A 12,177-nucleotide genomic window follows, 5' to 3' on the forward strand; every position below is an offset into this window, starting at 1 on the left:
TATAAAAAATTCTTTGATCTTTAGGAACAATTTAATGCGAATAAAGAGGTAGATAATAAAAAATTTTATGAACCTGAATGTTTAACAGAAATAAGACATTTAATACAAAATAGTTGCTAAATAATTATACATATATATATTTTATACTATTTTTAATTCATTGATACCAAGTTCAAATGTACATATATTACATGCAGTCATATCGTTTGAGACATAAAAATTCTCGATACTCTCTTCGTTCGTGTCATTGTCCTTAAAAGACTGAAATCTGACTTCGATGCACATCAATTAGATCATCATCTAGAGTAAGCAATACCATAAATGAAAAAAACATTGCTAAAGCAGACAAAAAATGCCAAATGTCATGACTATCAAAAAAGTTTAGGAGTATGCAGGGTTTATTATAATTGCGCGATTGTGCTGGGGTTAGCTCCCACGAGATAGAATTGTGTATAAAAAAATATAAAGCGGCGCCCCAAAACGCGATTGATAACACAATATAAATCGCTGGTTGAAGTAGAATTCGTTCTTTGTGACAAACCTGAAATATCACAAAGTAAATTAATTCATAATATGTAGACAAACTACATAAGTATAATTATTCGTGTATATGTACATACCTTCATAACAATATAAAAAAAAGTATATAAAATTAAATTAGACATTAATACAGCCAACAGAAACGTTGCGAAATTTTTCTCGCTGTGCATATTCCCAAGTACTGCGAGAGCAACGTTCCACAAATTTCCTACAATAAGTATAATAAAACGTCCCATATATAAAGGTCGAAAGAAATATCTAATTCCAGAACGGGCATCATGTTTACTAATCTAGAAAATTATAAAATCAATGATAAACTGTGCCTAGTAGAAGTAACTGAATCAAGGTAAAATGAAAAATATTAGATTCAAATACCAAATGCCTAAAATTACCTGTATTACTCTTATCAATAACGTTCTAACTTTCCATCGCCCCATGTAGTAAATTTGAATAGTCATATAAAGGCAAGTGAGCAAATGTACGATAGTAAACAGAACCCAAAAGTATATTGAACCATATAAGACTCCCAACAATCCTATGAAGATGATGAATGCTAACATTGCAAATGTAACTGATGCTCGGGCATTTATATCAGGATGACGATTGTGATAAATCTTGATCATACATAGCACTGTTATGATGTACATAAAACTCGTATCTAAATAGATAATATAATATTTGTCATTAATACTATAAAAAAATTTATAAAATTTAATTTTTGTCTTACCGAATTGAAAGTTACTTCGATTTGGACACACGTGATAACTTCCTGAGAGTATTCCTTCCATAATGAGCGCAGTGCCCATTGCATAAAATAATCCATAATGTTGTGGTATACCATAACATTTATTTTTTTCTCTTTCAAATTCATCATGTTCTCGAGAAGATGTTAAAAATATAAATAGAAAACCCAACATGATGTATCCGATATTTGAAAATACATGATTGAGATCTGATAGTGATAAAAATGGATGAGCACATAAAAAATTGTAATAACACATATCTTGATTGCCAGTAACATGTAGTACATGTTGGTACGTAATTAACAGCTGTACCGCAGGTAAAGTATAAAAAATAGCAACTGTTATCAAATAATATAAATATAATCGAGATTTATGTCTAAGAATCTTTGGATCTTTACGAGCCAAATCGCAAACGGAAAGCACAAGTTTTGTTCGTATTATTTCTTTATCACAAAAAGCATCTTCCATTAAGTCGATATCATCTTCATCCAGTGAAGAATCATCTTCTATGGATATTGATGGGTGTGGAATAGACTGTAACATAATTAATGTAAGTGATGAGAAAAATTTCTTTTATTTCTTAATTAGTATATCGCGATACCTCTTCTACCGTTGATGGGCTTGGTATAGGTTCACGAATTTGCTCTGATTCTTGATGTAATATCTCTTGTTTAATTTTTCTTTCCCTTCTAATTTTTGATATCACAATGCTTACAACATAGGCTATACAGAAACTAAAAATAATAAATACTACTACTCCTGAAGCAATAACATAATCTCGTTTGGTAATACTAGCATTTATTGCTAAATTAATGCGTTTATTCCGTACAGGAATCATACTAGGAGCTCCATAACAATCGGTATCATCACCTTTTACTACAAGTACCACAAAAAAGCCCAATGGATATTCTTGTTTCTAAAAGATATTAGATTAGACATCTTATTTCGTTATCTATCATAAAAGGTATATTTAAAAAATATATTATAGTCAAAAATATATTTACTGGCACAGTTATACCGCCTTGTCGATTTACAGTTTGCCAATAACCAGAAAATTGAATATTCCTCTCTAAATCAAACACAGGACACTAAAAAAGAAGATATGAACTAATAATAATACGATTTTACAAATTATAAAAACTTATACTTACTGTTGTATTCTGTATTGAAACTGTCATACAAATATCACTATCGGAACTAACACGAATGATCACAGAAGAACTTTCCGCTTGCCTTGGGAAAGTATAACCATAATAAATAGGTTGGGATGGTGAAATTTCTACTACTCTTTCTTCTCCAGGACTGACATAGAATGGAAACATGAAACAATTACTAATTTTTCTTTTTTATTACAATAACGATCTAAACATAATTACATACCTTATATAAAAATCGTACTGTTTTGTCATGTTAAGTTTAAATGAAATATTTTGATAATTAGCAGTGGACAAACTAACAGTAATAAATTCTTCTTCCTCTTCTAGTCTACTTTGATTATAATTAGTTGAACACAAAGTTTGACTTGTTTTATTATATGCTAAATCATCAAAATATGCGCTTTGAACTACAAGGGGGATTTGCCATGATAGGATTTCTCTTTTTTGACGAACAACCACTATAAGAGGTAGATCGGTAGTAGCATTACTTTCAACTACTATTCTTGCAGTTACCTACAAGTAAATAATACATGAAAACTATGGTAAAATATCATGACATTAACTTACATATATAAAATTATTCATACTTACATTATTAACAGGATATAAAAACACATACTCAACAGTAGTGTTTATGACATATTGATATTCTTTCTTATATTCTGCCACAATAACAATAGGAGAAAATGATAGAGTTTGAAAAGGAATAACTTGATGAAGATCAAATGATAATAACAGAGCAAATACGGTTAAAATCCTCTTCATACTCAACATGTTGAATATTTATATATTTGTATGTAATTATATCAACCACTATTTTCATAAGCTACATATGTAAGTTTATTCGACTCTAACTATCTTGAAACTATAAAACTAACAACACAAAAGTATGTTTTTTTTTTTATGTCAACATGAATTGTGAATCATAATTCCGTTGACAAATAATTTTTTAAAGATAACTTGCCATGCAGATACTTCTGCATAGCTATCTGTCGCATATTTACATTCACAATATTGATGCTATAATACATACATAATATGTCACTCTTCGTTTTAATTCACATCACACAAGTATGATAACCATAGTTACGATTCTTGAACTCTATATCGAATGTTATGTATCAAATAAATCAATGAATCTGTATTTAAAAAAATTAATATTTCGCTGTGATTTGAATTACTTTAATACTAATTATTTTCATTGGATACTATATTTCATCAATTTTCCAATAATTTTTCACATTTGGTTTGAATAAATTATAAGCTTAAAGGTTGTATTGCATTGCTGCTGCTGCATAAACTTTCAATACAGTTTAGTATGCAGTACTGGTGCGTATTATAAATTAAAAGTCTAATCATTCAACGTAAAAATGATTTAATTATTTGTATACAATTATAAATAATATAAGTATACTTCACAAGAACTCAAATAAATAATTACAACATAAATTTTATATTTTGCCACTGTGAACTAAAGAATAGTAAAATTATATAAATTCGAATTTTTAACAAAACATACAGCATTTTAATTACTTTACGTCTTTCATAAAAATAATAAATTTATATTCATGTGTCGTATTTATTTTAATTCCATGTTTATTGTAACAAATTATAAATGTTTTTCAATGAAAAATCTTATTATATATTTTTAAGTATCATAAAATAAAATGCATACAGTTTTAATAAAATATTGTATAAAATATTATATTATTCTTTCTCAGAATGAGTGCTGAACAACGAACAACCTCATTCATTATACTGATTCGGCTTTAGTCATTGTTGTTAAAGATGGCGGTATCCGTGGCACCAAAAGATGTTAATACATATTTAAGTCAAAATCAAAATGTTGCAGACAAAGAATTGGCTACAGAATGGGCGCAACTCGAAGAATTATACAATAAAAGGTATATTTTGTAAAATATTCTGCATTACATGCATGTTTCAATAGAAAAATGTTTACCTAAATTTCATCGTCCGGTGACTTGCAGGCTTTGGCATCAATTGACACTTAAATTAGAAACATTTGTTAAAAATCCAGCGCTTCAGAAGGGAGATAAATTAGTACAGTTATACATAAACTTTTTATCTACTTTTGAAAACAAGTAAGTATATTATATACGTATTTTTTTCGAAATATTAATTCATAACCTTACTTATTCCACTTACATAGTAATTCAGATTATCATTGTATTGTAATACTATTCTCCTATTTTTATTTAGGATAAATCCTTTATCATTGGTAGAGATATTAGCGTATGTAATACAACAGTTTCAAGATAAACAAGAAGCAATTAAATTCTTGGAAAAAACAGAATCTAAAGTTAAAAGCAATAATGAGGCAGTTGCTTTGTGTAAAGTTCTCACAGGACAGATCTTGCTTGAAAAGTTAAATAATCAAGAACAAGCAAAACAAATTATAGAGGAAGTAGAGGCTATATTGGATAATGCTGATGGTGTTACAACAGTTCATGGTAGATTTTATTTATTAGCGAGTCGCCTTTATCGTCTTCAAGGGAAACATGCTGAATATTATCGTACTGCTTTAAGGTACTATTATACTTATAATCTGGAGCAATGGTCATTTTCATTATGACAAAAGTAATCCATACATGTTATTTGAACTTATTTTCATATTCCAGATACTTGGGTTGTATTGATTTAAATAATCTAAGTAGACAAGAACAGGAGCAGCATGCATTTTTCCTTGGATTGGCTGCACTTTTAGGTGAAGGAGTCTATAATCTTGGAGAATTGTTAGCTCATCCAGTTTTACAATCCTTGAAAGGTACTCCAAACTCTTGGTTAGTTGATTTATTACAAGCTTTCAATGCTGGTGACATTGTTGCACTTGAAAAATTAAAGCCACAATGGAGCAAAGTTGCTGATTTAGCTGCACAGGAGTTAAAGCTGAGACAAAAAATATCTCTTTTATGCCTCATGGAAATGACTTTCAAAAGGCAAGCTAATAATAGGTTTGTATATTGCTTATTGTAAAAGTACTAAGGAACCAGATAATGTAAAACAATCTGTATTAAATAAACTTTTTTTGTCATAGGCAATTAACATTTGCGGAAATTTCTCAAGAAACTCGTTTGCCTCTTGGTGAAGTAGAATTATTAGTAATGAAAGCTCTAGCTCAAGGTTTAGTTCGTGGTGCTATTGATCAAGTGGCAGGAACAGTAAACATGACATGGGTACAGCCTCGTGTATTAGATCGTACACAAATAGCTGGAATGGTTCAACGACTTGATGGCTGGTGTAAAGATGTTAGTTCAATGGAACGTTTATTAGAGTCTCGAGCGTCAGAGATACTTACACTTTAATATTAGGTTTAACATTTTTGTCATTGATTTGTTTGTAAGTTTTATTTTCATATCTTTGTTAACTCACTGGCTTACCATCATTTTAAAAATAAAAAATGTAATTTACTACAATTGATATAAATACATAATAATTATGTATAAGATTAATTTCATTGTGATAAGTCAGTGAGTTAATATAAAAGGACGTATAAGATACAGTTTCTCAAATATAAAATTATGATGCTGTTTACAAACGAATTAAAAAGATATATAAATTTATTTTTAACTTAACATCCTACACAGAACAATTTAATGCAATTTTTAATGTTTCTATAGAATAATTATTTGAACTTTTTGTGCTCAGAGACTTTGTACTATGACTGAAATATTAATAATAACAACATATATTAACATTTATAGCGTTTCTCTTGCTTGTTCACATATTCTTTAGATATTAATAATTTTCTGCAGTAGTATACTGCTCCTACATATCCATCAACACAATCATGAAATATACATATTATGTATTTATATGAAAGCATAAGAAAAGAATAGGTATATAGAAACAGGTGTTTTAGCATTAAGATATTTCTAGAATAAAGTTTCTATAATTTTAATTGTAACCCTATTGTAAGTATTTATATTACTTTTACACATATTACTTTTACATTGTAGTTTGTGTTCCTTTCTAAAAATATAAGTTCAAAAGATCTCGCGAGAAAAATAAAATTCACAAAATATATGTTATATATACATATGTATACCTGTGTATACTAACCTAACCTGTGTATAACTGTGTATCGTATCATTCTGTGAATACTTGTTTATTATACTCCGTGTTTCTAGGTTATCCAACTAAAATAAAAGAACTTTTTATTAAAATATATTAATTCTTAAAATCCTGTAGATGAGGATGAAATAAATTCACAATATAAAATATATTAAGCAATTAAATATTGTAATTAATAAAACTATCGATGATATTTAGGTTAGAATAACCTAAAAATACTTGATAATTTAATATAAAAATTACAACTTTTAAGGTTTTAAATAAATTTTAAAACAATGGACGACAGTCCAGTTATGAAACGACCTAAACCAAGTGATAGCGAAGAAGAATTGTTTCGTATGCAAGAAGAATTTTTAAGAAATAAGCAACAACCATCAGCCAAAGTGATTAATTTAAGAAGATCTGAAACATTTTTAAATACTAGTTCTGCTGTAGCTACTGACAGTCAAACAAATTCTAACAAAATAAGATCAAAATTTTCTGAATCAAAAAGATTAAGAAATCGTGACAGGGTGTCTACTTCTCAAAGTAGTGGTGATGTTATAAATCCTGCGATTAAAGAAGAAGCTGGGAAAAATCTCAACCCTGGATTGAAGAATTTTGTTCATAATATGCAAATAGCATCTTCATCGATAATATTAGGAAATATCATTGAAAAGAAATATGATACATGCAAGTATGAATTTGATAAAAAGGAATTTCTTTGTTCCAATAATGGTTTTCCTGAAGTCTTCGTGTCTAAATACATGGTAATCACATATTTTTATTGTAATAACAGATATAATGGAAATATTTGAAAAATACATTCAAATGTTTAAATTTTGTTACTTTTTCAGAAAAATGATAAGAATGGAAGTTTATTTTTGCATGACATTTCTCCTAAAAGCATTGTTAGAAATAAAATAGAAAAATCTGAAAAGATTGAACCTTTATGTAATACAGATAGTAGTGTTATTGTAGAAGGATCATGGGCAAATGAAATACATACAGAAAATTTGGAACGATTAAGCCAAATGACTCAAGAGGATATCCTTAAAGAAAAAAGTAAACTTGAGATGACTTTAAAGCCAGAATTGATACAATTTTTAAAAAATAGAAGGAATAAAAAACAAAAAGTAAATAAAGCTTCAGAAGACAATAAAACATCAAATGGCAAAGTTCAAGATCAAAATGAAAAATCTGTAAATGCAGAAAAGTTAGTTGCAGAAGAAATTCCTAATAAAGATCATGAAGATTTAGTCCAGAATAATGATGTCGTACCAATGCAGATAGATGAATTAGAACAAGATATACCCAAACCTTCAAAAGAATTGTTGCAACAAGCTAAAGAGAAGGGTTGGGTGCATATGGATTCTCTCGAGCCTGAAAAATTAAAATGGATGGAAAATATACCTGAAAAGAAAGATGAACCTATTCCAGAGGAACCATACAATGCTCGTTTTGACTTTAATGGTAAATATCCAAATGCTAATGTATATAAGAGAGAATCTATTATAGATATACAAATAAACTTTTTTTTAATAGGTGTATTATTAGCGTACAAAGACGACAATGTACCTATTGAAAAAGGTCTCCATCATCATGGAGAGGAACCCGAACGTCCTGGTTATTCTTTACAAGAATTATTGCAACTGAGTCGCTCATCGGCACAACAGCAACGCTGTACAGCTCTTACAACATTAGCAAATATTATAGAAAAAAGTCGCAAGGGCTGGTATGATAAAGCATTACAACCTGCACCATTGACTGCATTAAGTCAGAAAAATCTTCTATTACTATTAAGATTTTCTTTGGATGAAACCTCAGTAGCTGTGATCACAGCAACTTTACAAGCACTAAGAGCTTTCTTATATAGCGAAGCGGATGAAGTCTGTTTGGACAGACTATATGGTTTTCGAAATTATAAAGAACCTGTTTTAGCAACACCAAAAACTGATGTCGATGATATAAGCAATTTAAAAGATCATGAATTAGTGCAACTAGATGCAATTGCTGCCTTATTAAGAACTGACATACTATTAAGAATTAGGTACTTTTAATAATTCTATTTATGCAAATGCTACGAAAACTTTTATTAAAAAGATAATTGAAATTATTTATAGCTACATTTTGAATAAAATACGACCACCACCTGTTGCTGTAACTTGTGCATTAGAAATTCTAATTAGACTTGTAAGACATTCGCCCATTACTGTCTTAAAAATGATAAATTCTCCAAATCTATTGGAAACAATAATTGAGCATTTTATGCCTTTGTCTACAGATGCATTGGGTTCGTATATTTGTGTGATACTATATTATAATTTGCGAGATACTATAATATATATATGTGTATATATATATTTTATGTTTAAATAATGTGTATATACTAATGAATTAGTATATTTTTTATATTTATAGCAATGACAGATAATATAAATAATGTGTATGGTGTACCAGTAGTGGCTGCAGTTAGATTCTGTCGTATCTTACTTTGTTATGGAGGAAAATCTGTTGCCAAAAAATTAAATAGTCTTAAAATTATGCAACGCATTATATCATACGCCAGTTGTGATGCAGGGTAATTGTTTATTATAATTTAATACAAATAAGAAAAAATTTTGTAATGTATATAACATATATAAATCATAATTTTTTAATAGGAAGGGAAGTTATAATCTTATCATCGAAAATTTACGTTTGTGGAGAACATTGTTATTGCATGAAGAAGCCATGGATAGTTTAACTGGAGCACAATTATTTCTTGTGTCACAGTTACAGCTTCTGTTGAGTAATCACGATATTCAAAGCGCATCTGAATTATCTTGTGAATATGCAGCAGCTTTAATTGCTGTTGCAAGTTGCTTGACGCCGCTAAAAGCAAATATATCGGTCTTACTGTCCAAATGGAGTACACAGCTACTATCCTTAAGTAATTTCACGGTATGTTAATTTGAAGTATAATATACTACAAATATATGAATAAATATTATATTATACGTATATTTAATAACCATATATGTATATAAAATAATTGTAATCATATATTAAACGTAAAATATATTATACATAAAAAACTATTTTCGCAGTGGGGAAATACGAAACTTATCGCAGAAACGTTATTAGCAGTTAGTGATAGTACTGCGATTAAAACATTGAACATATCTCGATCGCAAGTATTTTCTAAACTTAAGTAAGTAGATGCTAAACATTTTTAAAATTACATTATATTAATATTGTGTTATAATAATTTTCAACGTTTTAATTTTTGCAGTTCTACTTCAAATTTGTTAAGCGATTGTTCTTTAGCTCTTGAGCGTGAGCCTTCTGCTTTGCCTCATCTGGGAGTATTAACCTATGAAGGACAAGTGCAACATATTGTATCTCACCAATCTTGTATGCCCTTTCTTGCAACAACTTTAAATGTATTCATTGATCATTCTTTCATAGAAGAAATTCAGGCAGTACTTAGTCTTCCACAAGTCTATAGGTATTTGAGAAGATTAGAAACAACAGATTGGTGTTTAGAGAGATCATGGTATACAAGATCTGAATTGTCTTTTTTAGTTGCTATAGTAAATGCAACCACTTTTGTTAAGGATAAATTAGATAATAAAACAATGGACATTATTTGGAAAATTGCTATTAAACTCGTGTCATCTTTACCTGCCGATTGTCCATCCGATGTAAAGAAGATGCTTAGAGTTTCACTAGCAAAGGAAAAATTAAATTTGGAGATAGTAACGAATGAATTAGAGAAATTAAATCTGAATTCAAATATTGGAGATATTAAATTGAATTTAAGTCGTGATATATCTGGTTTATACGAACGGTATATAGAATTAGACGGTAAATGGGATCAAGCGGCAATGCCTAAAGATTGGCTTTATTTACCTATTGTACATATTTATACAAAATGTAGAAATAATAATGCATGTAACGATGATGATAAAGCTGTCATCTTAGCCGTATTGAGTTTAGAATTAGTACTACCAGATTTGGTTGAAAAATTGTCACAAAGTTTGAGATTTAGTAGATTGGTACTTATATACCTGTGCGAGACGCTGTATTTAAGTAACGATGTTTCTGCTTTACTTACTAGAGCCGTGACAACTTTATTAAAAGATAATTACAAGAAGCTTAATTTTACAATAGATTTGCCAGGACTTAGTTCTTTTACCGATTTGTTTACTGCGATGTGTGAACATTTTTGTTCAACTTCCTATGGTGATTATGGTTTTTCAATGACCTTATTGGTACCAATTGCGCAAAGGCACGATGTTCATTATAGAAAATTGTTATGGTCGGAACATGTAGGTTTGCTTCGATATGTTAGATTACCATTAGAACAATTAGTTATTCCGTTAAAAGAATATCTTTATCCTCTTGAGGAAGATACATCTTTAATAGAAAGTTATATAACAGCGCTTGTTAGGGGAATTGTTAAACAAAGCTGGTGTCCTATTCCTTATACAATTGCATTACATCATTCTGCTATGTACTTGAAACAATCAAACAAATTAGCGGTACGAATGAGAACCCAATTAGAAAAAATACCCGATAAAGTTTTGGCTACTCTTTTGTTAAATTATCAACAACCTACATTTTAAAATTTGATTATAATTAATGTTATAGTAAATTATTAATTTAAAGTCAGAAAATATATGTATAATTTGTGAAATATGTATGTATGTTTAATACACATGTGAAGTATGTATGTTTGTCAATATATTCTATAATTAACAGTATTAAATAAATGATTGAAGGATTAAATAATTTATTTCAGTCGGTTTTGAAATATACAGATATCAGTGTCATTAGACAAAAAACTAATTATGCGAATAAAGAATAGGAACAATCTGTGTTTATATTTACGCAAAGTATAGAGGCACTGTTTGGTTATTTTCGCTGATTGCCAAAATTTGCAATGAATCAGTGCTATAATTAGAAAAGTATAGTAATCAGAATTTAATATTTTATTAGGAATTTATAATTTATGATGTGTACTTGTATGGCCATGCAAATATGTGTGTATAATTATACACTAGTATACATGCATACATATATGTATGGATATACACCATTTGTAAATTAGCATTTATAATTAAAGATTTCACATTCGTTTGTTTTTGATTACGAATATTTGAGTCAATATAATATTAACATAACGATGCATCTAATATTGTGCGAAAATTTAAACAATGAAGCTTTAACATCACGTAAATCAAAATTCATATAATTGAAACAAAAGTTACATGACAGTAACAAAACTACATAAACAGTAAAGAATAACAACTGTAACAAAATTACACGTGTGTAAAAAAATATAATTTTTATAATTTTTCTCGATTTTACTCTGGAACGTATCAAGTTATTCAAATAAAAAAAAAAAAAAATTGTGAAGATCATGGAACACAATAGGTGTAAGTATAATAATAATGATCGTAATTATGCTGTAATATTAATTAAACGTGCCTTGAATAGCACAATAGTTATCATCATATTGCTTTAAGTAAGTTTCGTGTTTAAGCACATTGAATTGTATAACATTTTTTTTACAATGAAATATAGCAGGCAAATGAAAGAAGTTAAGTTTTTTAGAACAATTCCCAATCAATTAACGATATATATAGCTCGTAAATAATGTTAAACTTTCATTATATTCG

The 12,177-nt window shown here is 28.7% G+C and overlaps 3 protein-coding genes across 3 annotated transcripts; 2 read left to right on the forward strand and 1 right to left on the reverse strand.

Annotated features, from left to right (window-relative positions):
• Window positions 1-253: 253 nt before the first annotated feature.
• LOC117210213 (SID1 transmembrane family member 1-like) lies at window positions 254-3,214 on the reverse strand. Its single transcript, XM_033453017.1, has 9 exons — window positions 3,032-3,214; window positions 2,664-2,953; window positions 2,435-2,585; window positions 2,288-2,371; window positions 1,885-2,199; window positions 1,268-1,817; window positions 933-1,198; window positions 621-830; window positions 254-541 (listed from the first exon to the last, which is right to left on the reverse strand). The coding sequence occupies exons 1-9, from the start codon at window positions 3,212-3,214 to the stop codon at window positions 254-256; spliced, it is 2,337 nt and encodes a 778-aa protein (XP_033308908.1).
• A 969-nt stretch (window positions 3,215-4,183) lies between these two features.
• Window positions 4,184-6,359, forward strand: LOC117210215 (26S proteasome non-ATPase regulatory subunit 13). Its single transcript, XM_033453021.1, has 5 exons — window positions 4,184-4,344; window positions 4,429-4,542; window positions 4,661-4,987; window positions 5,080-5,412; window positions 5,496-6,359. Exons 1-5 carry the CDS (start codon window positions 4,229-4,231, stop codon window positions 5,761-5,763), a joined length of 1,158 nt encoding a protein of 385 aa, XP_033308912.1. The 5' UTR covers window positions 4,184-4,228; the 3' UTR covers window positions 5,764-6,359.
• Window positions 6,360-6,716: 357 nt separating this feature from the next.
• On the forward strand, window positions 6,717-12,098 carry LOC117210212 (RNA polymerase II-associated protein 1). Its single transcript, XM_033453016.1, has 8 exons — window positions 6,717-7,281; window positions 7,369-7,984; window positions 8,057-8,561; window positions 8,635-8,804; window positions 8,933-9,092; window positions 9,175-9,454; window positions 9,601-9,704; window positions 9,786-12,098. Exons 1-8 carry the CDS (start codon window positions 6,808-6,810, stop codon window positions 11,119-11,121), a joined length of 3,645 nt encoding a protein of 1,214 aa, XP_033308907.1. The 5' UTR covers window positions 6,717-6,807; the 3' UTR covers window positions 11,122-12,098.
• Window positions 12,099-12,177: the final 79 nt, after the last annotated feature.

This window comes from Bombus bifarius, unplaced genomic scaffold (assembly GCF_011952205.1).
Source record: "Bombus bifarius isolate JDL3187 unplaced genomic scaffold, Bbif_JDL3187 scf7180000008199, whole genome shotgun sequence".
Classification (NCBI taxonomy): Eukaryota; Metazoa; Arthropoda; class Insecta; order Hymenoptera; family Apidae; genus Bombus; species Bombus bifarius.

Excerpts from the sequence above, each read along its gene's own strand:
- LOC117210213 (XM_033453017.1), bottom strand. The coding sequence starts at position 3,214 with ATGTTGAGTATGAAGAGGATTTTAACCGTATTTGCTCTGTTATTATCA. Across the intron at positions 2,372-2,434 it reads TTTCAATACAGAATACAACA|TGTCCTGTGTTTGATTTAGA; the intron begins GTAAGTATAAGT and ends CTTCTTTTTTAG. Across the intron at positions 542-620 it reads TTTTTTATATTGTTATGAAG|GTTTGTCACAAAGAACGAAT; the intron begins GTATGTACATAT and ends GTGATATTTCAG.
- LOC117210215 (XM_033453021.1), top strand. The coding sequence starts at position 4,229 with ATGGCGGTATCCGTGGCACCAAAAGATGTTAATACATATTTAAGTCAA. Across the intron at positions 4,543-4,660 it reads TTATCTACTTTTGAAAACAA|GATAAATCCTTTATCATTGG; the intron begins GTAAGTATATTA and ends ATTTTTATTTAG. Across the intron at positions 4,988-5,079 it reads TATTATCGTACTGCTTTAAG|ATACTTGGGTTGTATTGATT; the intron begins GTACTATTATAC and ends TTCATATTCCAG.
- LOC117210212 (XM_033453016.1), top strand. The coding sequence starts at position 6,808 with ATGGACGACAGTCCAGTTATGAAACGACCTAAACCAAGTGATAGCGAA. Across the intron at positions 7,282-7,368 it reads TCTTCGTGTCTAAATACATG|AAAAATGATAAGAATGGAAG; the intron begins GTAATCACATAT and ends TTACTTTTTCAG. Across the intron at positions 9,705-9,785 it reads CAAGTATTTTCTAAACTTAA|TTCTACTTCAAATTTGTTAA; the intron begins GTAAGTAGATGC and ends TAATTTTTGCAG.